Here is a 26,038-nt window from a genome sequence, read left to right on the forward strand (position 1 = left end):
TCATGTTAATTTCTTCTTATACTTCTCACACACTGACTGACCTAGAAGCTTTATCCCAGCTATTTCCATGGTTTGGTCATATCTATCATTGTAGATATGACCTCTGAGAAGGAAGCAATAATTTTCGACCTGCACATTTTATTCAATTTATAGTTTTTTCAAATGTTTATGTTAGTAGTATTCACAGGTTGTCAAAAACTAGACATTAAAGAGTTTGTGAAGACTAAGTCTAGGAAAAAAAGGAAACAAAGCTAAAAACCCAGCAAAGACTCTAGACAAGGTAACAGTAGCTTTTGCTCCTTCTGAAATGTATTCTTTCCCTCTGACTTGAGATTTGCCATTTTAGGACTGTCCAAAGTCAATGTGATCATGGGAATAACCTAAAGTGAGATCGGACCCTTTCTGTCTATACCCAAATATTACTGGCTACTGAATAGCCAGAAAGCAACGATGAAGAAGATTTGAGATGGGCATAGAGTGATCACAATGGAGTATAAGCTTCTAATTCAAGGAGAGGAACTTCTGAAAGCTTTTGGTGTTAACCTTAAAACAATCTTCTTAATACAGTATTGATTACTCTGATACTCAATGTTAAACTGAAATAGAAAAGGGCGAGAATAAGGTGCTACCCTAAGTAAGTTTAGAAATGAATTGAGTCTATAAGAATTAAGGCAAAGGAACTGTACATAAGCGTTGTATTCTAGGTGATGAAGTTTTTCTAACTGGAAGGCAGGTTAACAATTCTGATATTGTTACACATATACACTGAAATTGAGCAGCTCAAGTAAATAGATGGCAGATGGTGGGAGCCGGGTTTCTCACTGTTAGAGTAGAAGGCTACAAATAAGAAAGAGGAAGAATTATAGTGATCCATGTGGTGTAATAGATTAGAGTTTAAGACATCAGTATGATCTCAGACACAGATGGTTACATATAGAAATATTTAGAGAAATGTATATGTACACCTGTACAAATGTATATGGGCTTCCCAGGTGGCGCCAGTGGTAAAGAATCCACCTGCCAATTCAGGTAGACTCGATCCCGATCTCTGGGTTGAGACGATCCCCTGGAGGAGGAAATAGAAAGCCACTGCAGTATTCTTGCCTGGAGAATCCCATGGACAGAGGAGCCTGCAGGCTGCAGTCCATAGAGCTGAGCCGAGTTGGACAAGACTGAAGCAACTTAGCATGCACCCATGCATAAATGCATATACGCACATATGTACATATGTATTGCGCCCATACACACACACCTATAATAACTATACACACATATATTCCCTTCTGACAGCCAAGAAGGCCCAGAAGCAAGGACAGCCCGGTGGCAACAAGCACATCTAGTGCCCAAATCTATGTTTCCAGTACCGTTCTCTAATTAAAGGTTCCTGGAGAAGTAGCTGTTTCTAAGACCGGGGAAGGAAAGACACAGGGAGCATCACAGGGAGTGTCAGAATGTTAGAAAGTGCTAAAGAATAAGGTAGTAGTCCAGTAAAAATAAGGTAGTACAATAAAAATAAGGTAGTCCAGTAAAAATAAGGTAGTCCAATAAAAAATTGGACTTTTAACCCAAAGTGTAAAATAAACGTTGATTTAATTAATGATTGAATAAATAAATGACAAAGAACAGAAAAATACTCCTGCACAGAAACAATTTATGTAGCTCTTCTGTACTAAAAAGATCGAACATAACTCCCCACTCTTTAAATGTGAACTGTGCATGGTGACTTTTTTCCAAAGAGCAGAGTAGGGAAAGGGAGACGGGGGAAGAGTAACTTTATAGTGGAGAATCTGAAAAACACTACTTCAAGTCAGGTGATCAAGGTCAACATCAGTGGTGACAAATAACAGTGAGAGTGTGCACGCTTGATATGATACGGTAAGAGCAGCACTTCATCTTGTGGATTTCTTCCCCCAAACCCGTTAAGTACAGTTTAATCATAAGAAAAACAGCAGACAGCATCCGATCGAGGGACACCCTGCAAAGTGCTTGACCAGCTCTCCACAAAACTGTCAAGGTCAATTAAAAACAAGAAAAGTCTGAGAAACTGTCACAACCAAGAGGAGCCTAAAAAAAATTATACAGTGAAGTAAGTCAGAATGAGAAAGATAAATGTCGCATACTAACGCGTATATACAGAATCCCGAAAAGTGGTACTGAAGAGTTTATCTGCAAGGCAGCAATGGAGAAACAGACATAGAGAATAGACTTATGGACATGGGGAGAGGGGAGGAGAGGGTGAGATGTATGGAGAGAGTAACATGGAAACTTACATTACCATATGTAAAATAGATAGCCAATGGGAATTTGCTGTGTGTCTCAGGAAACACAAACAGGGTCTCTGTATCCGCCTAGAGGGGTGAGATGGGAAGGGAGGTTCAAAAGGGACGATATGGATTTATACTTATGGCTGATTCATGTTGAAGTCTGACAGAAAACAACAAAATTCTGTAAAGCAATCATCCTTCAATTAAAAAATAAAATTAATTAAAAAAAAGAAAAACCTTGTCAACTAAATGCAGTGTGGTACCCTAGATGGGATCCTAGAACAGAAAAAACAAAACAACAAAAACAGAAGAAAAAAAAACATAGGAAAAAACCCTGCAGAAATCTGAATAAATTCCAGGCACTAGTTAATATTTAGCATATAAATATTGACTCGTCAATTGTAACAGTTATGCTGTTATGTATATAATACCGTTATGTAAGATGTTAATAGGGAAAACAGTATGAGTATACAAGAACTCACTGTACTATCTTCATAATAACTCTGTAAACCTAAAACTGTCCTAAAATAAAAAGATTATTTTAAAAAATAATAAAATGTTCTCATCTGAATTCACTATTTGTTTGCAAAAGTGAGGTGGACCCTATGCAGAGGCAAACATGAAAGTTGTATGTAGTGCCAAATTTATCACCCAAATGCTTGCTCCAGAACATGAGTCTAAGCTTGATATCTCTATCTCAGCACCTTCCTTAACAGAGTTTGTTAGAATTATCAGACTTTCCTCACTATTCCATATTACAGTCCCATACATGAGCACTCAGCAAGTTAATCTGACAAGCAAATCTATGTTATCAGAAAAAGGGAGAAGAGCATCAGCCAGTTTACATAGCAGTACAATCCATTGTGGTAATTTGGATACAAGTCACTTAATAATTCTCATAGTGGGCTTGTGAAACAAGGAAGGAGAGGGTCATAGTAAGCTCGTCGATGCAAGGTCTTTATTCCTTGAAGTATATTTGTGCTTCTAAAGTAGGTCTATTTCTGGAAGTCAGTCATCAAATTTCCCAAGCTGTCCCATAATACAAGAGAACTAACCAGTGAGAACTTGTGGAAATAACCATGAAAAAATAAATCAAATCACTTTAGTTTTCAGAATACAATGTCATAGACCTTTCCTATTGTGCTGGCTTTAGTCTATTTGGGAGATCACTGCTGGGTATATGCTTCCTATTACGTTCCTCCATGAAGTCATACAATTTTCTATTTTCTCTATAAGGCCTATGACAAAAAAACACTCTACAGATGAGCATCTTATTAATATAAGAGGAAGAAAAGGGCATTCAAAGGATTCTGTGAGATACTGGGGCCAAATTACATTGGCTTATGAAGCAAGCCTACCTCATCCATTTCATCTCCAGCTAGTTATTCCAGTAGCTGCCTCTTGAAAAAAAAAAAATCATTTAAATCAAACCACACTTCCCCTTACAGACAGACGAAATCGCTTGCAGCTAATCCATCTCCTACTTTATTGCCCATAGAAATGAAGAACAGGTTGCACAATCACAGTGTACGACAGGAGGCTGGGAGACAGCAGCCATCCATTTCCTCATCGTATACACGTTTGATCGTGTTTGCCTAATTATCCCATTAACCTGTACCTAAAGATCCAATTACTCCAGCTGTGGGTGATTGAATAAAGGGCAATTGCAACAGATACCAGGCAGGGGACATGTGCATCCCTCATCTGTAAGGTTTGTAATGGTGGGTTCTGTCTTTCACCGAGAAATTCCCACAGCAGCACAGAGAACTGAGGTATTTCCAAAGTGTCATTTCTAAACTGGTAAATACTCATTTACATTTTGAATTGTTCATTATAAATTTAAGTACTCTCCCTTCTCTTAAGTTCACATTTGTGCTTCACGTAAGTTCACATTCCTATCATACTTTTTCCTGATCAGGGTTTAAAAAAATCAAGCCTACTGAATCAGATTCTTTCTTTCTGGGACATTTTCCCTCCAATTCAAGTAGCTGTCATTAGAAACAGAAGTTCCTAATTCAAGTTAGGGATGCATGAAGCAACACTGTCTTTGAACGTGATTGAGTACATAGAAGTGATTAATTGAAGTATGATTTTCCTATAAAAATAATCCTGTATTAAATAACTACCATCCCTGGTGGCTCAGACAGTAAAGAATCTGCCCGCAATGTGGAAGTCTCAGGTTCGATCCTTGGGTCAGGAAGATCCCTTGGAGAAGGAAATGGCAACCCACTCCATATTCTTGCCTGGGAAATCCCATGGACGGAGGATCCTGGCGGGTTACAGTCTATGGGGCTGCAAAGAGTCGGACATGACCGAGCAACTAACACTTTCTTTCATAAACATATATTTATGTCTGATCTCAAATGTATTCTCAATGTTGCTCACAACAAATGCTTTCAATGTTTTCTAGTCTAGTCCTCAAAAGAAATTCACAAACTTTTTGTCTCCTCATCTTAAATATTCAATCCCACCATCTCTACTATCAGTCTGAGATGATGAGCTCACCCTACCTCACAATGAAACAGATGTCATCATCAAAAACACCATCAAAAGTCTGCTACGTAGATTCCCTTCAAACATATCCAATTTCTCTTCTACCTAATTTCCAATAAAGGCTTACCTGGATCCCAACGTCTCCCATCACCCCAGAAACCTATTTACCTCATTGACTATCTTCTCATTTTTCAATATGTTTGGCCACAACCTCTCTCTCTCTCTATTCCCTTCTTGTCATCAACAATTATACATGCTCAAGACATTGCTGTCTTGAAAGAGAAAACACAGCTCTTCAGCTGCCATTTTCCCCCAGCCACCTCACTATCACCATCTCCCTTTTTACAACCAAACTTGTTAAAAATATATTCTCCGTGCTTTCCGTGTGGGCACATCCACTCTAATGGACTTTGTGCTCATGCTGCTCTGAAATAGATGTTGTCAAGGCCACCAGTGATCTCCATGATGATAAATCAATAGACAATTGTTACTACTGACTTCATATCTGTCAAGCACCATCTTTTTCTCCTCTATTCTTAGTTTACACAATTCTTCATTTCTGTTCCTCTTTCTCTCTTCTTATCATTTACCTATTCTTCCCAGAGGACTATATGGCACATACCTTCACTTTCTTGAAGTTCTTACTCAAATTTCATCTATTCAGTAAAGCTTTCTTTCCTCATCCTATTTAAAATTGCTAGTTTCCAACAGAAAATAACAAGCATTGATGAGGATGTGGAGAAATTGGAACCCCTCTGCAATCTCTGTGGAAAGCAAAATGGTGCATTCACTATGGAAAACAGAATGAATGTTCCTCAAAAAAATAAAAACAGAATTACTATATGATCCCCTGATTCCACCTCTGGGTTTATGCCCCAAAGAACTGAAAGCAGGGACTTGAACAGATATTTGTACACCTAGTTCATAGCAGCATCATTCACAACAGACCACAGGTATTATTTTAAAACATATCAATAATCTTTTATAGCTCTCTGTGTAGAATTTTGATGATCTTTTGACAGATTTACTCCTTGTATTTGACATAGCTTTACATTACTGTAAAAATATTATATAATTGTATTTCTTAATTTTTGTTTTTAGAATATAGAAATACATTGATTTTACCTTACTAAGTTTTCTTTTTTAGATTAACTTTTATAGTAGTTGCTTTACAATATTGCATATTATTTTGTTCTTCTCTACAGCTGAGTATAATATCCCATTGTATGTATATATCATGTCTTCTTTATCCATTCCTCTGCTGATGGACATTTAGGCTGTTTCCATGTCCTGGCTATTCTAAATAGTACTGCTGTGAACATTGAGGTTCATATATCTTCTAAATTATGGTTTTCTCCGGGTATCTGCCCAGGAGTGGGATTACTGGGTCATACTGTAGTTCTTCTGCAGGAGGAAATGGCAACCCAGTCCAGTATTCTTCCCTGGAGAATCCCACATGGGCTGCAGTCCATATGGTTACAAAGAGTTGGACACGACTGAAGCAATTTGGCAGCAGTGGAGCATGGTAGTTCTATTTTTATTTTGGGGGGACCCTCCATACTATTCCCTATAGTGGCTGTACCAATTTACATTTCCACCAACCGTGTAAGAGGGTTTGCTTTTCTCCACATTCTCTCCAGCATTTATTGTTTGTAGATTTTTTGATGATGGCCATTCTGACCAGTGTGAGGTGATAGCTCATGGTAAGTTTGATTTGCATTTCTCTAATAATTAGTGATATTGAGTATTTTTTCATATGTTTATTGGCCATCTGTATGTTCTTTTTGGGGGGGTGGGCGAAATGTCAACTCAAAGGCTTGTAACTTCCTGCTTCTCTAGTGAGATCTTCCTCTACTGTTATGGGATCTTGCTCAGACAGTGCACAGAACAGTCCCAAACAATGGGGAATTTAATACTCTCCCAAACAATCACCAACCAAAGAGAGAGTCAAAATTGATGCCTAAATTCCCCCAGCTTCCCCATCTCACTGTGAAACAGCTCTTAGATGTGGACCAGACCGATGAAGGACACTAATGAGAATGCCTTCAGGTTGATCAGCTATTGTAAGAAAGGAGAAATCGTTTCTGAAGTGCTTCAGAGGAAAACGCACTAACCAACCTTCAAACATGCTTCCAGCAGAAGATAAATTTCCTGTAATTGAACTACATATTAAAGAGAAACAACATCATCATGATCATGTACAAAGGCAAAAGTTGGCTTCTTAAAGATATTCCTCCAAGGTGGACTGAGGCCCACTTGTCTGCCGTGGTAGGCTAATCAAAAACACACCTTTTTTGGCTTTTCTCCCCTTCTTGTCTCAATTTTCCTGCTCTCTCCATTGTACTTTTTAGGATAACCTCCTAAATTGGTTACCTGCACCAAAGGTCTTTCCTCGGGGCCTGTTTCCATGGGAGAAACATCACTATACAATCAAGAGAAAACTCAAGTCTGTGCAGTAATAAATCCAGCCAGCTTCGAGGGCGCCTGTTTGCTAATTTTTAGTCATACTAAAGCTTTATCTTGATACTTTCATTTGTAATTCTGATGCTGCATTTTTCAGAAAGAGAAAATATATTTTATTTAGCGAATTTGATAACTAGATATATAACTTTTAAAATATTTAGACAATGAAAAGATGCTCAATATCACTAACTATTAGAAAAATGAAAATGAAAACTACAAGGAGGTATCACCTCACACTGGTCAGAATGGCCATCCATCATCAAAAAATATGCCAAGGTCACGAAAACCAAGAAACTATTCCAGAGTAAGTGGACAAGACATAGTAACTAGATGCAATTCATGATGGAATTCTGTCCACAATTTTTTTCTCTGTAAAATTATTTAATGAGACAATGGCTGAAATTTTAATAATCTACAAATTAGATATTAATATTTTATAAATTTTACTGTTATGATTTCCACAATTGTACTGAAATTATGTAAGAGAATTGCTTCTTTTAACTAATACACACTAAGATATTTGGTGGTAAAGGGCATCATGTCTCAATTTACTCTCAAATGGTTCAGACAAAAAATGGTATACATATTTGTGGAGATGTAGGGAAAGAAAAGAAGATATAGAAGATGACAAAGCAAATGTGATAAAATTTCAATAACTAGGGTGTCTGAGTGAGGAACATTTATGAGTGTTTTCCACTATATTTGTAACTTTCCTATAAGTTTAAAATGATACCAAAATAAAAGGTTATGAAAACAAAATTATATAATTGATGTGCAGACTATATTCTATGTCAAGAATCCCCAAGGAGACCTGGAAAAACTAGCCTGATACAAAGTCTCAGAGAATGAGCACTGTTGATTCAAATACCTCATCAGTTTAGTCACTCAGTCGGTGTCTGACTCTTTGAGACCCCATGGACTTGCAGCATGCCAGGCTTCCCTGTCCATCACCAACTCTGGCAGCTTGCTCAAACTCATGTCCATCAAGGTGGTGATGCCATCCAACCATCTCACCTTCTGTCGTCCCCTTCACCTCCTGCCTTCAATCTTGCCCAGCATTGGGGTCTTTTCAAATGAGTCAATTCTTCACATCAAGTGGCCAAAGTATTAGAGTTTCAGCATCAGCATCAGTACTTCCAATGAATATTAAGGACTGATTTCCTTTAGGATGGCCTGGTTGGATCTCCTTGCAGTCCAAGGGACTCTCAAGAGTCTTCTCCAACACAACAGTTCAAAAGCTCAGCTTTCTTTATAGTCCAACTCTCACATCCATACATGACTACTGGAAAAACCATAACTTTGACTAGACAGACCTTTGTCAGTAAAATAATGTCCCTGCTGTCTAGTTTGGTCATAGCTTTTCTTCCAAGAAGCAAGCATCTTTTAATTTCATGGCTGCAGTCACCATCTGCAATGAATTTGGAGCCCAAGAAGATAAAGTCTGTCACTGTTTCTACTGTTTCCCCATCTATTTGCCATGAAGTGATGGGACTGGATACCATGATCTTAGTTTTTCAATGTTGAGTTTTAAGCCAGCTTTTTTTACTCTCCTCTTTCACTTTCATCAAGAGGCTCTTTAGCTCTTCCTTTTCTGCCATAAGGGTGGTGTCATCTGCGTATCTGAGGTTATTGATATTCCTCCCAAATACCTCATGGGACAGTGTTTTTGTAAAGACTAAAACTGGGGACATATTCCTAGAGTTGTACAACATGGCAGTGTCCTTTCTACCATCCTCAGCAAATACATGGAGGAGATGGCACTTATATTCATGTCCCATGATCCATGATAAATTTAATGTCTTTTCCCATCAAACCACACTCCTTGCTTCTGAGCTTCAAGATTTTCAGCTTCCTAGTCCTATAGCATTAGAATATATATGAATAAAATCTTCATATGAAAATAAAATGCCAGCTTCTTGAATCATTTTTAAAAGGGAGAATTGGGGAACAATGATTTATAATATCAGCCCATGAAGTATTTTTATTCACATTATGTAAGCAATTCTCCTACTCCTAATAACTTTATGGCTGTCAGATAAATTCTGGGGACACTTAGCAGATAGCCCTCTAAAAAATTATGCAGAGGCCAAGACACAGCCCTAATAAGAATGCATTCAAGTTAATTAACTATTATTAGAAAGGCAAATATTTTCAGAAATGCTTCAGAGGAAAATAAACGATTCAACCTGTAAGCATGCCTTTGGCAAAAAAAATTAATTTCCTGTATTAAAGACAAGCAGATTCTTTTGGCAAAGAAGGTAAGCTTGTTTTTTTTTTTTAATTAAACATATTCCTTGTCTCTAAAAATATTAATGGTATTTCCTATAAACCATCATGACTAAAAATTTCACAGTGGTTAGATGATCATTGCGGAGCCTGGGTAGATTCACACTGCTTTTGAGGGTGAGACAGGAAAGCGATCAGAACACTCTCACCATTTTGGCGTATTTTCCATTTTATTCTTTTGGTGTTCATAGGATTTCTGATAATCAGCATGCCAGTTTCTTCACTTACCATTATTTTGAGAAAAAAATTTTAAAAAGGCAGCTCTGAATGCTCCAGGCTTTGGAAAGGGATTCACAAGTTAACATCATAGGCAATGCATTTATAGACACTCATTAAATGTTCTCCCTCAAAAATAAGGCAGTTTAAAACTACATTCTCATCTGTGCTCAATGGTTCTCACTTGGAGTGCTGAGACCATTTTCTGTTGAAATTATTTATTTTAGATCACTTTGTTCTTCTATTCTCTTTCTCTGCCTATTATCTAACTCTATTCCTGTAACTGTAAAATTTTTCCTATTGCTTTTTTCTCTCTCTGCATATCACTTATCTCTATTCCTATAACTGTTAAATTGGGTTTTCACCCTTGAACAAAATCCCAAGTACAACCATTTTATTCTACGCATTTTTTCCACATTTGTTATTATAAAAAGATTGACTTATGCATCTTACTGGGCAGTTTTACTAATAGTGATATATGAATCATTAAACTATTAGCATTAATAGAATTATTAGAGTTGTTATCACTGGAAAAGGGCTTCCATGGTGGCTCAGATGGTAAAGAATTTGCCTGCAATGAAGGAGATATGAGTTCAATCCCTGGGTTGGGAAGATCCCCCGGAGAAGGGAATGACAACCCACTACAGTGTTCTTGTCTGGAGAATTCCATGGACGGAGGAGCCTGGTGGGCTACCGTCCATGGGGCCACAAAGAGTTGGACACAACTGTGTGACTAACATTTTCCCTTTCAATTCACACATATTATTATAAAATGGAAGCCTGTTATTAAAATGCACGTGCTCTTTTAAAACCACCATTGTCTACTTAAAACCGTATTTTCTATCTCAATGTAACTGTTACAGTCCATTCTTTCTGAAAACTGGCAACACTCACATGTCAGCTTAAAATTGGACTCTAGAAAGGCCCCTGGGGTTATTTCCAGGTTTGCTACCATATGTGAGTCATATTCAAGGCATTTTCAAGGCTTGGGCCTAGAAAGGGAGAGAGGACTCTTTCTGTGGCAGTGGTCCCCAAATGGGGGGAGGGGATGATTCAGCTCCCCAGGAAGCATCTGGTCATTTCTGAAAATATGTTTGGTCATCATGACTTGGAGGAGTTGTGCTGGCATCTTGAGAATAGAGGCCGGGGATGCTAAGAGCCTCTCCCAACAGCAAGAATCATCCTGTTGAAAACATCAGCACTTCTGTAATCGAGAAACTCTGTTTTTAGGCATCTTAGGTTGGAAGGATCCATAGAATTCTCTGGTAATACGGAGGCAAAATTCTGCAGGTTGAGGGAATATATACTGAAAAGAAAGTATGATTTAGATGCTATAATTCTACCCACTGAGTCCCACCCAATTATTGAAAAAACCTTGCAAAAGTTGGCGCATGTAAAGTTGCTACCACAGGTCATATGCACATGCTGATCTAACAGCATACCATGTCTAAGCAAAGCTCAGCTATCCATAGAGGATTCCAGAATATATCAGAGTTCTATAACAGGTATCTGGGGACCTACCCTGCTCCTTGAGATTGGTCTGGAAGGAACTCACTGATTTTCTGAGGAAAATCTCAGGATCCCAACATTAGTAATATGTTGTTGGGTGGGTGGGGGGGGGATCAGTAATGGGAGCTTCATAGTTACATGGAAAATACAGGAGAAGCATTTCTTTCACAAATACAGACATCTAGCCTGTACTTCACTACTTGTACCTAAAGCCATAAAAGAATAGCTCACTTTTATTCAGATGCTGACTGGTGAACTGCTGAGTATTATTCCATGAAACACTCCAGGTATTTTGTTGGCCCGGGCCCAGCTATTTAACAGACTGTAGCATTCAGTGCAGCAGTGTGACAAGCAAGCCTGGGCATGTTTTTGTTTGTATTCATGTTATTTGAATAAGATTCAACTACTGTCACTTTCATTAATTAATGTGAAACTCATTAGTCCTAGTGTTATTATTAGAAATGTTCCCTTTCCAAGGCATTCAAACAATGTGCTGTCTCATTGTAACTACTCATTTCCAAGTCAGCACAGCAGATGACATGGGGATAAAGGACCACCTGATCTCTTTTCAAAATCTTTCTTACAAATTCATATCTCCCAGAATTCCTTATGTGCTTCTTCGGTAACCACCGGGGATTCACAGAGTCGTGTTCTTCCCCTTCTTAAGGTGAAGTGAAGTGAAAGTCACTCATTGTGTCTGACTCTTTGTGACCCCCATGGACTATACAGTCCATGGAATTCACCAGGCCAGAATAACGGAGTGGGTAGCCTTTCCCTTCTCCAGGGGATCTTCCCAACCCAGGGATCAAACCCAGGTCTCTCACATTGCAGGTGGATTCTTTACTGCATTGGGCATTTAAAAATTTTAAAGGTCAATTTCATGTTAAACGTTCTCACCACAATGAAAAACAATGCTCCATCCCTTCAATCAGGCCTCCTTCAGGCTGAGATATTGAGGACACAGTCAGGGGCAGGTCCAGCTTCTTCTCTCTCACCTAACCCTAACCCTAGTTCTAAACCTAACTCCATCTCTGTCTATCGGTCTTGTTTCTATCTCTCGAGGTGACTGAGTTGTAAGAAACACATGAGCTGAGAGGAGAATTGTGCCCAGGTGGAAAAGAGGCAGTGGATTCCCTAGATATCCACAAAAATTGCCCAAAAGACAGACTCATATTTTGGACCTTGCTGTATCCAGTTGGTATCACCACAGTGGTACCAAGCAGCTAAGACTCTGCCATTCCCTATTACTACCCTCATTATCCCCTCCAAAGCCAGAGGGGTCAAAAGCCACAGGAAGTGGTGAAGAAATGACCCTGACTTTTCCCTGGATTCTTGGTCAGGCCCAAGTTGGGGGTGGGGGGAGGAAGAAGACTTAGCTGGGTAGGCATGTGAAGTCTTGATTAATATTCTGGACTGGAGTTGTGTGATTATTAGATCAGACTGAGGTTTTAATCCCCAAACAAGGGACTGCTTGTTTATCTAGAGGCAAGACCTGCCTATGGGTTCATCCAGGGGCAGAAAAAGAACTAATCCATAGAGGATGACTGAAGGACCTGAAGATGAATTTTGAAAGGAAACTTACATTGTTTCCTGCTTGCATTCTATAGCGTCCAGATTATTCAGTGAATCAGTTACTCCTTTATTTCATTTTTGGCGGGGTGCCTGCCAACCCAGAATGAAAGCATGTTCCCTTCCTCATTTGCACACAACCATCAATACTGCCCTGAACACCGTTTAAAACAAGAAAACTCCTTTAGAAACCCAGAATTGCCTGTCTTTATTCCTTTTTCATAATATGGGCATCTTTAAATCTGAGAATTCCAGTGGACTAAGATGGATGGGCAACATGTGAGTACAGAATTGTAAACTTAAAGGTTTGTCTGTATGTTTGTTCTGGTTTAACCATACTTATTATAGAAACTGTGGGCTTCCCAGGTGGCTCAGTGGTAAATTGTCCTCCTGCCAATGCAGGAAACACAGGAGATGTGGTTTTGATCCCTGAGTCAGGAAAATCCCCTAGAGAAGGAAATGGCACCCCAATCCAGTATTGTTGCCTGGAGAATCCCATGGACAGAGGAGCCTGTTGGGCTATAGTCCATGGGGTCCGCAAAAGAGTCAGACATTACTCAATGGCTAAACAACAATATCAGGCTAACCATATACCTACTAGGCTAAGAAATCACCTACTTGAACTTAATGTTACAATGAGGAAACTGGAGCTCAATTAAAGAAAGATACTTACCAGAGCATCCGCAGTAGGTGCTTACCACTGCTTATGATCCAAGCCTCAGATCTCTTTTTCTAAAAACCTTGCTTCTGCCTTTCTTTAGTTCTTTATGTGCATCCATTTGTTTTTACTTTGCTTCTTACTGGGAGTGTTCAGTCTAGACCATGCTGAAAAACACTACATACAATAGAACTGTAGAGTGTTCAAATTCACATGCCCTGGTACAGGAAGAGAGACAGATAGACAGATAGATAGATAGATAGATACAGATATAATATTTGTGTGCTTGCTTTCCTTTTGAAAACTGATATTTTTCAACACATAATGTAGAAGTGTTTGCCAAGGGAAAACTCTCCATGCAAAACTCACAGAACACTTGTGTTCAATACACACTCTAACGTGCTTTGCTACATTAGAGTAGCAAAGAATGCATTAGGCTGCCCTTTTAGACACAGTACATGATGTGTGCATATGATCATTTCTGCAATAGGTATACTATAAATCTTGCCAAATTAGGCTTACTTAGTGCCAAGTTGATAGGTATTGCCAATTTCTCTCTCATCCTGGAAAATGATTGGATTTTTTTTTTCCCATGAAAGAAAGCACTCATAAGCAGAATTGTGAGCACCTGCATCCCATTCTCGGCCTACCTCTTGCCTTGAGAACCACTCTGGTTGGCCTGCAATACCTGTGGGTACTTCAAGGACCATGGGCTCTATGGACATTATAATATCTGTTCTACCTGCTGTTTTTGGAAAAATTAAATATACAACTGCTTAGAGGAGAAATAATTTCTTTCAAATAATTGAACATCTGGGGATTGTAGTAGGGCATTTTGTGCCTTTAATATCTGCAAACAGAATGTCTTCTCCCAGTTCATTATTGAAATAATATGCACAGCAATTTATAAAGTGATAACAGAGCGGCTATTACGCTTGGAGACAGAATCCTTGGCTGGATAAACAAGTAGACTGAGTTAAATGCACTGTCAGTCTTCCTGCTCTTTAATACTGTAAGCCACTGATCTCTTGGACATCTTTAAATTTTCATGTATTTGGACTGGGGCCATTTGGTTCAGGTAGCCTTGTTAAAAAGGGATTTGCAGGTCTTTGCAGTGTTACCGCCCTGCCAAGTTAGAATAACTCAAGACAAGGTCAACATCTAGGACTCTCTTGTATTAAATCAGCAAGAAAGCTTATATGCATTGCAGATTCCTTGCCCATGAGATCTCTTGTCTAAAGCAATCTGCTGAAAGGTGATAGGGTTGAAGCATGGGCGAGACAACATGCATATGGCAGAGAGTTTGTAATATTCTAAGTGGTATCAACAGTGTCCCCTTGGGTCAAGATAGAAGCAGTATTGGTAAATCAATAGTTTAAACCATCTGAGACGAGACTATTTATCAAAACTCTTTCTTATTAAACAGAATTCTGCTAAACAAAATCCTTTGCTGACTTAGTTGGCAGGAGCCATCTTGCATCATATGGCATATCCTACCCACACTAAAACAGTAATCAACAGCTACAGTCTTCTTGTATTCCTGCTCTGACAGAAGGTTTGCTAAACAGACCAAGTGTTTCCCTTATGCTTAGGCACATGGCTATTAAGTAAATTTTGACAAATTGAATTATAATTATGGAAGACTTGGAGAGTAGTGACATTACTCAAATATTAAGCCATAACTGAAATCATTAAATCTGTGAATCAAAAAAATTTGCTGAAATCTACAATGGCTCATCTGTAACTTTAAAAGAAAACTCTATGTAATGGCTGGTCAAATATATGGAGAGATAAGCTTTTAAATAGTCTATCATGAAACCTACCTGATTATACACACAAATGAAAAACAAAGAGAAATAACAATCTACAGGTTCTCTTTTGGTTCTAAAATATTCTACAAGCCTTCTATTAAAAGTGAAATATAAAAATCATTAGTTTAATATATTAGAAACCTTCCTTGAACTTTCAAGTTCTCTAAAGAGTGAAAGAGAACTTAAGAGAAATAACAAATGTTGTAAGTCAAGAGCAAGTGTCAGCAGCAGTTGTCTCAGTGGAATGATTTCCTCATGTCTCATGCATCTTCCATTTTCTATGCCCATGGCTGGGAGCTACAGTCACTGCCAAGAGATGGGATTTTTGAACCTTCTCCAAGGCGTCCTTCTACAGAGAGCAGAACAACCATAGTTATCCCTATAACTCTACTCATGGGCAAATTACTCTCTATGCTCCCCACCTCATCCTGACAACATCCACTCAATGAATATTTCTCAACAGATACAAAGGACACAAGATTTCTAGGATACTGGGCAACCAAAGGTGTGTATGTTTGTTGAAGGGACACTTTAACAACTCTGCTCTGGCTACTTGGATGAGGATGTTGGTTTGCTAATGAGCATTTGGTTCAAGGATCAGAAGAGAATGATGTTTATAAATATCTGCTTAAATAAAAGAGAAGATTAATGTAAATCCTTCAACAATAGAGATATGAAGATATAAGCCTAAATATAGAGGGCAATAGCCTAGCAAGAATTTCTCTCTTTTTTCACTTCTGATGGGCTTTTACCTGCATAGACTGTGACAGCAACTAAGTAGTATGGAGACAAAGGAAAACTCTTTTGTTAAAGATAAGGTGCATCTGGATCTACACTGTGTAGCCTCCTCACTAATGGGAAGTTCTGTATCCTTGATAAATATGTCAGGTAACCTTAGCATTTTATGCCAAGTGTGCATGCTGATAATAATGGCTGTCTCTTTAAGCCACAGACAATCTACCTTGCAGCAGTAGGTTAAATATATGGAGAGATGAGAACCCTTTAAGAACCCTTGAAGGGAAAATAGGCTAAAAAAAAAAGCCTCAAGTGTTCTTGAAGAAGAGTGTGAAAGACAGAAGAGATTCCATATTGGTGATTGTTACGTGGTCGGTAAATGGTATCACTCTCAGTATGTTTTAGCAACAGCTGAAAATAGTTATGGCCTCCAAGAAGCATTGCCTAGGTCTATTGGTACGAGTCCTTTCAAAGAGCAGTACAGGGACCTTGGCTTCATTTAGGATATCCTGTGCACAACACTACATCAGGTTGAATTTCTCAGATAAGTGTGATTGGTGTTATTACCTTCAACTATATGTATCCTGGGGTGGACTTAAACTCACAGTTTAAGAACCATGCAGATGAGAGATCCATTGAAAAGAAGTAATTTGAGAATTTCAGGCTTTTGTCCTCAGAAAACCATGCTAGAACAGAGCTCTAGGATAAGAGGAAAAGTGCTGCTATTCATTCAAATCTCCCCTATCAGCACTAGATTTTCCGGGAGGTAAGGCTTGTACATGCTCTTGTTCCTGTTTTTCCTAGTTTCTTTTAGATCATTCTGCTTCCCGAGCTCAAACTGGAGCATTTAAGCAGTCACTGAGCATCAGTAGCTGGGCAAACCCTAGAACACTGTCGATGGCATCCTACTTTCCAACAGGATAAAGTTTCCAAAGTTCCTCCATTTTCTAGTCCTGGATACTAAAGTAAGAAAGGAATTAGCTGTCCTTCTCTAGTTCGGTAATCAAAGTCATGAGTATACATCCTCACATTCACATAGTACTTCACCATTTACAAAGTATGTTCATGAACATTCTCTCATTGATCCTTCACAAACATTCTATGAGGTGGACATTGTTATCTCCACATTATGAATAAGAACACAGAATCATGTAATCAGATCCAGGAAATCTGACAATAACGTTGGAGTACTTTCAACTCTTTTACAACTGCCTCTTTCACTTCAGAAATCTTTATTTATTTACAAGTAATGTAGCACACTGTGGCTTATGGTCAGTAGAGTCATGATTCTAAATTGAATTTTTCCTGGTGAAACTATGGTTGCCCAAGGCTGCCTAACCTCCCTCCACCCTTAGTCAATATGAGCTAAGGCAATACAAAGTAATTGCACCAGTATCCTAAACAAAACATAATCATGAAGGTTAAAAATCACTAGGAAAAAAATTATCCGCAAAATGTGTACATCCAAACTTTACATTGGTAGCACCTGGGAAAAAGATGGAATTCCTTCCATAAAAATATATGCTCTCAAAACCCCTTCCCCTAGAATGTGTGCACTAAACAATTCATCCATTGATCATTCACCAAGCACATTTTTTTGAGTACTGTCTTAAGTGTCAAAATAGAGCAGTGAATGTGAAACAGTTCCTGCAATCAAAGGTCTATAGTCCAGTCATCAGACAAATGCAGTAGACTGAGGGAAGTGCTTATATACTAGGAACAGCCCTAGGAGCTACAAGCGCAGGAGGAAGGGTCCTCTGCAAGTCTCTTAGGGTCAAGGAAGCAACACCTGAAAGCCACGTCTGAGAAAGAACAAGTAGTCATTAACGTGGCATGGGGAAGGGAGAAGGGAAGCTGATGTTTTCTCAGATTGGATACACTCTGTGGCCTGGATATTTCCCTTTTAGCTGCACTATAGCTTTTATTGGTTTCTCTGTTTTCATTTTATAAGCTAGAAAAGACATGTTCAGAAAATTTGAGAGACTTATCCAAGGTCACATAGCTAGTATGTTAGAGATCCAAGAACTAATACCAAGTCTGTATGACCACTGTGGATTTAAAGAAAGAGCACTGGACTGGATGAAGTCAAGCAACTGGAATTCTAGTCTGTCACCAAATCCCTGTGCAGCCTTCAACAGGTCACTGAACAGCTATGCTCTGCTTCCCTTATCTGTAAGATGAGAGCATTTAAACTGCATGACCTCTAAAGTTTCTGAGTTTTCAGTCTGATACATTTAACTCTCATCTCCTGATGAGAAAAATTCAAGCTCAGAAAAATTCAAGTTCAAGAAAATCCTGAGAAATGAAGAGGAACTACTAACAGGTATCTACAACAATAATTATATTAATTCCTCTCATAGACATGTATAGAAGGGGAGATACACCACAATACTCTCTGAAGCATAATATAATTTTTGACATGATGAACGTGTTGCTTTGGACTAACCACTCTTTTGGGTTAACAAAGAATATTGCAAAGTGACTACAATTTGATAGTATTTCACCTCTGTGGTTTTTGGGGTGGTGAGTGACGAATCAGACCTATTAAGGGATTTTTGTTGCTACATCTCATAAGTTTCTTTATTTTGCCATGTTTTTATTTTCTGGTTATTGTGTAGGCTGTACAAAAGCCAACACTCCAAGTATAATGAATAAGACATTCAAGCTTCCTTGGGAGAAAAAACTCATGTACTTAGGGGGAAAAATTGTTTAAATACATAAAAATGAAAGAAGACAGAAAATGAGAATATTTATTAACTGCTGATTTTTCAGGGTTTTACTAGAGATATTTTTGAAGGCTAAAATCTTTTTATGAAATATTTTTTAGTGATAAAAAGTATTGTAACAGAGTTTTAAATTTATCCTTTCCATAACACTGTCTGCTTTAAAGAAGTTCATTTAGTTATATTTTAAGACATAGAAAGTTGAAGTAATCTTAATCTTTCTATAGCAATTTATCCTAATGTAATAGATTTCAGAACATTTTTTAACATTCATTATTACTTTTAGCTTCACAATATCATATAAGTTAGGTAGTGAATTCGTTTTTTAGGACTGCTATAACAAATTATCACAGACTAGGTGGCTTAAAACAATAGAAATTTATATACTCATAGTTCTGGAGGCTAGAAATCCTAAGCCAAGTTGTTGGCTGGGCCAAGCTCCTTTTGAGACTGGATAAAAAACCTTCCTCGTGTCTCCCTAGCTTCTGGTGCCTGTGTAGCTTATGTGGCCTTCTCTCTTTGTGTCTCTATGTCCAAATTTCCATCTTCTTGTAAGAAAAGCAATCAGATTCAATTAGTTCAGTTCAGTTCAGTCGCTCAGTCGTGTCCGACTCTTTGCGACCCCATGAATCGCAGCACGCCAGGCCTCCCTGTCCATCACCAACTCCCGGAGTCTACCCAAACCCAGGGCCCGCAGTAAGGACCTCATCTGAACTTGATTACATTTTCAAAGACCCTGTTTGCAAATAAAGTCATATTCACAATTCCATAAATTAAAGTCTTGGGGTGGTTGTTATTTTCATTTTGTACATAAGGAAACTAAGACACGGAGCACCGAAGTGCCTTCTCTAAGGTCATACAGAAATGTTACTGGCAAAATAGATATAGGACATCCTGTCTTCTAACACTTAAACCAGGTTTATCCTATCAAAGAAGTATCAAAGTTTCCAAATCAATTATTTGCTTAGAATCAAAGCTTCCATCACTCATTCATCTATTAATAGACACCTGTCTTGCCTCCAGACCAAACCACTTGAACCTCTTGAAGGATGATGAAGAACATGCCAGGTTATTACCTATAAAAATCAAATCCAATTGCCTTTGAGTGTAATTGTACCTCTTTGTATACATTTGATAGGGGAAAATATATTCACTTTCTGAAATACATTTTACAGTGTCTACTCTCAGCCAACCTGGTGAAATAATAGGCTATTCTTTATCTATCTCCATTCATAACCCCAAATATTTTTTGGCTGCTGAAAATGGTGCTGAAATAAAGTTGAAATATTCTGTGGCAAATGGGACACGCTAGAACCTTCCTCTTAAGTGCATATGCCAAAAAATACTTCATTTAGGGTCATGGGATAAAAGGAACAAAACATGGATTCTTCAAGCACCAGCTAGGTATCCCAAGGAAACAGAGCCATCTCTCCTTTCTCAATTCTTTTTCCTATTTACCAACTGTATCCTCCATCTGGACAATAGTCTTCATAGGCAGCCTTCTCCACTCTGAGAATTCACTTATTTACTGATATGTTGGTCCAGCTATGAAAATAGGCTGTGGGCCAGGGTACAAGGCATAAATTAAACCATCTCTTGGCCTCTCCTCTCTAATTCAAGTGGTTGTTTTTTAATTAAAAAAAAAAAAAATCTATTTGTGGGGAATTCCCCAGGAACTCTTTTGCAATGACCAGCTGCCTGTGGTTGATTTCTGACTGAATGGAGCTTCACTTGATGTTCTTACCTAGAGATACAGGCAGCAGAAAGTTCAGGTGACTAATAAGACACGAAGATGAATAAAGCCAAGGAAAAAATTCAAACTACATGCCTTTTGATTTTGTATGTTATTTGTAGGGCTAAAGCCATTGGCTTTTCATGACATCCTGTAAACTGTACTTAACTGTGATCGATAGCTTTTAGTTCATTCATTTATTAAGTCTTTCACCAACATTTACTGAGCATCTACTACACATCAGGCATTCTTCTGGCACTGGAGGTGCAGTGGTGAGTCAAAGAGACAAAGGCCTTCCTTTTATCATGGTGGATGCATTCTTTCCCAAAGGAACATTATCACAGCCCAAATGCAAAGAGTGTGAAAAAGAAAAGTAACTGGACAGCTTGGTTCTGTCACTGTCTGTGGGACTGTGCCCTCTGGAGCTCAGGTAACTTGTTTACAAAAAGAGAGAGGGATAAATAAGCTTTGCAACTTCTATTCTTCCCCTCCTATAAACTACTGCTTCAACCCCCACATGCCAGAGACAACAGACTGTCGTGAATACCTGGAGCTTACACGAAGTCTTCCTCCGGAATTCAGAAATGACAAGCAGGGATGTAGCCTTCAGAGGTTACAGTACAAAGTCAGCACACACTGAAGCAAAGCACAGGTACACATGGTCTCCTTGAGAAGAGAGGCCCGGCATCAGACCAGGATGTCTTGACCACTATAACAATATTAGCTATGACACTATTAACAGCATTGTTTAATAATGACAGCAGTCCACAAATATTTATTGCACAATCCTAAAATTCTATATTATGTAGTTTTTTAAAAGGAAAGATTTCTTTAAACAAAATAAGTCTTTTTCATATAAAATTGGTTGCTTTTTTCTTTGTGAAATACAAATCACACTATTCTCTTATTCATGGAATTTCCATAAGGGTAGAAACTGTGTCAGTCTTGTTCATCACTGAAACCCCAAACTTAGGACAGCATCTGGTACTCAATAAATGTTGGCAAAATGAATGAATTAATAATAACTATAATAACGAATGGAAAAACCATCATGTACAAACAACATCCCTAGAACTGGACATGGAACAACACACTGGTTCCAAATAGGAAAAGGAGTACGTCAAGGCTGTATATTGTCACCCTGCTTATTTAACTTACATGCAGAGTACATCATGAGAAATGCTGGGCTGGATGAAGCACAAACTGGAAACAAGATTGCCGGGAGAAATATCAATAACCTCATATACGCAGATGACACCACCCTTATGACAGAAAGTGAAGAAGAACTAAAGAGCCTCTTGATGAAAGTGAAAGAGGAGAGTGAAAAAGTTGGCTTAAAGCTTAACATTCAGAAAATTAAGTTCATGGCATCCAGTTCCATCACATCATGGCAAATAGATGGGGAAACAGTGGCTGACTTTATTTGGGGGGGCTCCAAAATCACTGCAGATGGTGATTGCAACCATGAAACTAAAAGACGCTTACTCCTTGGAAGGAAAGTTATGACCAACCTAGACAGCATATTAAAAAGCAGAGACATTACTTTGCCAACAAAGATCAGTCTAGTCAAAGCTATGGTTTTTCCAGTAGTCGTGTATGGATGTGAGAGTTGGACTACAAAGAAAGCTGAGCACCGAAGAACTGATGGTTTTGAACTGTGGTGTTGGAGAAGACTCTTGAGAGTCTCTTGGACTGCAAGGAGATCCAACCAGGCCATCCTAAAGGAGATCAGTCCTGGGTGTTCATCAGAAGGACTGATGTAGAAGCTGAAACTCCAATACTTTGGCCACCTGATGCGAAGAGCTGACTCATTTGAAAAGACCCTGATGCTGGGAGAGATTGAGGGCAGGAGGAGAAGGGGACGACAGAGGATGAGATGGTTGGATGGCATCACCGACTCAATGGACATGAGTTTGGGTGGACTCAAGGAGTTGGTGATGGACAGGGAGGCCTGGCTTGCTGCGGCTCATGGGGTCGCAAAGAGTTGGACACGACTGAGCAACTGAACTGAACTGAACTGAAAGCATCCCCAGGAATCACTGCAATGTTTTCTTCCGAAAGGCCAAAATAAATATTTTTAAACAACCTTAAATATATATATTTAAACAGAGTTTTTATCATATGCCTTCCTTTCCCTCTCACTCTTACCTGCCCAGTATAGGATTCTGCTTTCCTATGCCTCCTGAGAACAGCCTGCAGGGCCTTTCTGCAGCACCTGAGGGATCCAGGACAAACTCAGAGGCAGCCTGCATCCATCATCAGCACCATATACTTAGAGGGCTCCCAGCCCTCAATTCCCTGTTCACCAATATAAGAACTTTATATTAAGAGCACTGGTTTTAAATCCGTCTGGCATCCATGAAATAATGAGGTATAAAAATGAACAGAACAATACTACGTCCATAAATAATTTGGGAAAATATTGTTTAAACAGTGAAAAATTAATTTCTAGTCACAATTTCAAAACATACCTTTGAAGCTTTCAAAGGCATGAAACATGCATACATATGCAATGTACTGTCTTGAGTCCTAGTGTAGACTCATCTGCTATGTCCCTGGTCTAAAACAAATATCCTGTTATGCATCACAAGATGTGGAATTTGGAGACATTTTTATTTAAAGCCTATGCCTGGTCATTGTAGGAATCTTCAAGGTATTCCATCACAGTTATGAAGCACATATTATTCAAGAGCCTGCTCTATAACTTATCAATATGATAAACTAATTTTAAGAATTAAAAATCTGCTTAAAAAGTGAAAATTCATTTCCCATTTTGCCTCCACAGACTCTATTCATCAGGAATGGCAACTTCTTCGATTCCATTACTACATCTTTAGGAGCATCTTCTTTGATGTAGAGCTTCCCTGTGTCTCAGCTAGTAAAGAATCCGCCTGCAATGTGGGAGACCTGGGTTCGATCCCTGGGTTGAGACAATCCCCTGGAGAAGGGAAAGGCCACCCACTCCAGTATTTTGGCCTGGAGAATTCCAAGAACTGTATAGTCCATGGGGTCCCAAAGAATTGGACAGGACTGAACAACTTTCACTTTCACTTTCTTTGATACAAGTCTAACTCAATTGACAAATGGAAATTTCCCAGTTTGCTTGTCTGCATTTAAATCTAGTTGACTGCCAGAACAAAGACAAATAAAAATGTAACCATATCTATTTTTTCCAGCAGTAAAGTAACGTCTAGAAAGTGAAGACTGGGCTTCATTTATCAGTATAGAAGAGAACTAAAACTATGAACTAACAAAATAGTTGCAAAGGCCAAACACCAAATGGATGTGGTTATTTATCCTCAATGCTCCACTGTACTTCACTCTACTAGTACAGTTCTTACAGTGTTATTTTCTATTGTGGGTATTGGGTTGTGAATTAATTCATTTAGAAACCAAGTTCCCATTCAAAATAATGTTGCTTAGAGTACCTGGCATAGAGCTTTGCAACAGGAAAGAAATGTTGAATGTATGTTTTTGGTTAGAAGAATCTGAGGCCATTTGCTCACTGAAGAGGGAACAGTCACAGTGAGAAGTAGCATTATCTTCTATTATTTAAACCTTTCAGGTAAAAAAAGAATTGGTCATTCTTAGAGAGACAGTGTTAGAAATCACTTGGACTTTGCGATCACATAGAGCAAGGTTGAAATCCCAGTTTCAGTTATTTTCTCTGAGCCATGAATTCAATCCTCAATTTCTTTTTTTTTTTTGAGAAAAGCCAGCATAAAGCACTTTTATTGCAATAATAAAACTTGAAACTCATGTGTAGTGCAGGGCGTGGGGGTAGGCTGGGGGAGTAGGCAGCAATTTCTCTCACCAAGTCACTACACAGGACAGCAAAGGGGTGAGAGGGGGCAAGGAGAAGCCAGGAAACTCTGAGATCAGCAGGAGGAGCTGAGCATCAAAAAACAGGAGATGCTGAAGCTGTGATGACCAGCATCATTTTCCTAAGACAACACTCAAGGATTTGTCATGATGGCTGGGCTTTCATAGGTGTTAAGTGTCTACAAACAGCACCTTCAATTTAACTTTCAATTAAAGTTCTTAAAATTTAGGAAGTAGAGCTTGGATAGCTATGCGATTACAAAAATCCTGGATATCCATTAGAAAAACCACAGGATGGAAAAAAAAAGGCCAGGCCATGAAGGTTTCAGAGGTCCCTGACGGCCTGGGGAACAGACTTCTGCAATGTCCAACATCTCAGTGAAAACGATCTGCTTTCAAAAGGCAGAGGGTCTACGAGGAGGGTGAGGGTGGGGCAGTGGAGGCAAAGGCTCTCCCTCTTCCCACTGCAGTTTTGGGTAGGGCTTTCAATTCAACCCGAGGACATCTCTCAACTTGGAGAATAATTCGGCCCTCAAAAGCGCCTCGAATCTGCTATGGCTTTGCAGCGCAGCAGCAAGAATGTTTAATATATAATAGATAAAACTTTCATCCAAAAAAATAAAATAAAATAAAGATTCTTGCACCCCCCCCAACACCAATTCCTAGTCTAAAGTTAATCCATTACTTGTGCTGTTAATACTTAACTAATACTTAATTGGAAACCTAGATCCAAAGGACTGAAACTCAATCTTCACCCCAAAACAAAAACAAACTGAGTAATTTGAGGTTTATGGCATATAGTTCAGGTCAACACACATACGAGGAGAAAGGGGAAGAGCAAAGCTGGTGACAGAACACATTCAGTCTGGGAAGATGTTTATACAAAGAGTGTAGTGGAACATCAGGAAAAGCTCCATACGGACTCGCTGTGTGCATCTGGAGGCGCCAGATCCTTCTGTGGCACATCCAAGAATGGGGAGCTCAGGGAGGAGGCCACTCCTGTCATTCCAGTTTTAGAAGTTCCACGTCAAAGATGAGAGTGGCATTTGGTGGGATGATGCCTGGGTGCCCAGTGGCACCATAGGCATAGTCTGGGGAGATAGTCAGTTTGGCTCTCTGACCCACGCTCATCTGGGCAACCCCTTCTTCCCAGCCTCGGATCACCTCCTGCTTGCCCAGCACAAACTTAAAGGGCTTGTTTCTGTCCCGGGAGGAATCGAATTTCTTTCCATCTTCAAGCATCCCTGTGTAGTGCACCACGCAGGTCTGGCCACGCTTCGGGAAGGTGCGCCCGTCTCCGGGAGAGATGGTCTCCACCTGCACTCCCATGGCTGCGGTAGCGGCGGACGCTGGGTTGGCGGACGGGCTGCGCGACGGGCAGCGTGGACCGAGACCGGATCTCGCGGCGATTCCGCGGCTCTGCCCTCAATTTCTTACTTATTAAATGGAAAAGATACATCTACCTTCCTGAGTTGTAATGAGTAATTACAAGTAAATAATACAAATATAATATAAAGCACCTATCATATGAATGGTATCAGTCAGTCAGTTCAGTTGCTCAGTCGTGTCTAACTCTGCAACCCCATGGACTGCAGCACGCCAGGCTACCCTGTCCATGACCAATTCCCGGAGTTTACTCAAACTTCTGTCCATTGAGTCAGTGATGCCATCCAACCATCTCATCCTCTGCTGTCCCCTTCTCCCCCTGCCCTCAATCTTTCCCAGCATCAGAGTCTTTTCCAATGAGTCAACTCTTT

General features: G+C 39.2%; 2 protein-coding genes across 4 annotated transcripts in view; both read right to left on the reverse strand.

The window, feature by feature from the left end:
* The window catches only part of LOC145516678 (uncharacterized), a 744,489-nt gene that overhangs the window by 454,145 nt on the left and 264,306 nt on the right, over positions 1 to 26,038 (reverse strand). The window lies entirely within an intron of this gene.
* Positions 24,151 to 25,705, reverse strand: LOC145516677 (peptidyl-prolyl cis-trans isomerase FKBP1A). The gene has a single exon (XM_081518077.1). It carries the CDS (start codon positions 25,608 to 25,610, stop codon positions 25,284 to 25,286), a length of 327 nt encoding a protein of 108 aa, XP_081374203.1. The 5' UTR covers positions 25,611 to 25,705; the 3' UTR covers positions 24,151 to 25,283.

The sequence above is a fragment of the Giraffa tippelskirchi genome, chromosome 8 (assembly GCF_054371585.1).
Source record: "Giraffa tippelskirchi isolate mGirTip1 chromosome 8, T2T-mGirTip1v1.2.pri, whole genome shotgun sequence".
NCBI classification, from domain to species: domain Eukaryota; kingdom Metazoa; phylum Chordata; class Mammalia; order Artiodactyla; family Giraffidae; genus Giraffa; species Giraffa tippelskirchi.

Excerpts from the sequence above, each read along its gene's own strand:
- LOC145516677 (XM_081518077.1), bottom strand. The coding sequence starts at position 25,610 with ATGGGAGTGCAGGTGGAGACCATCTCTCCCGGAGACGGGCGCACCTTC.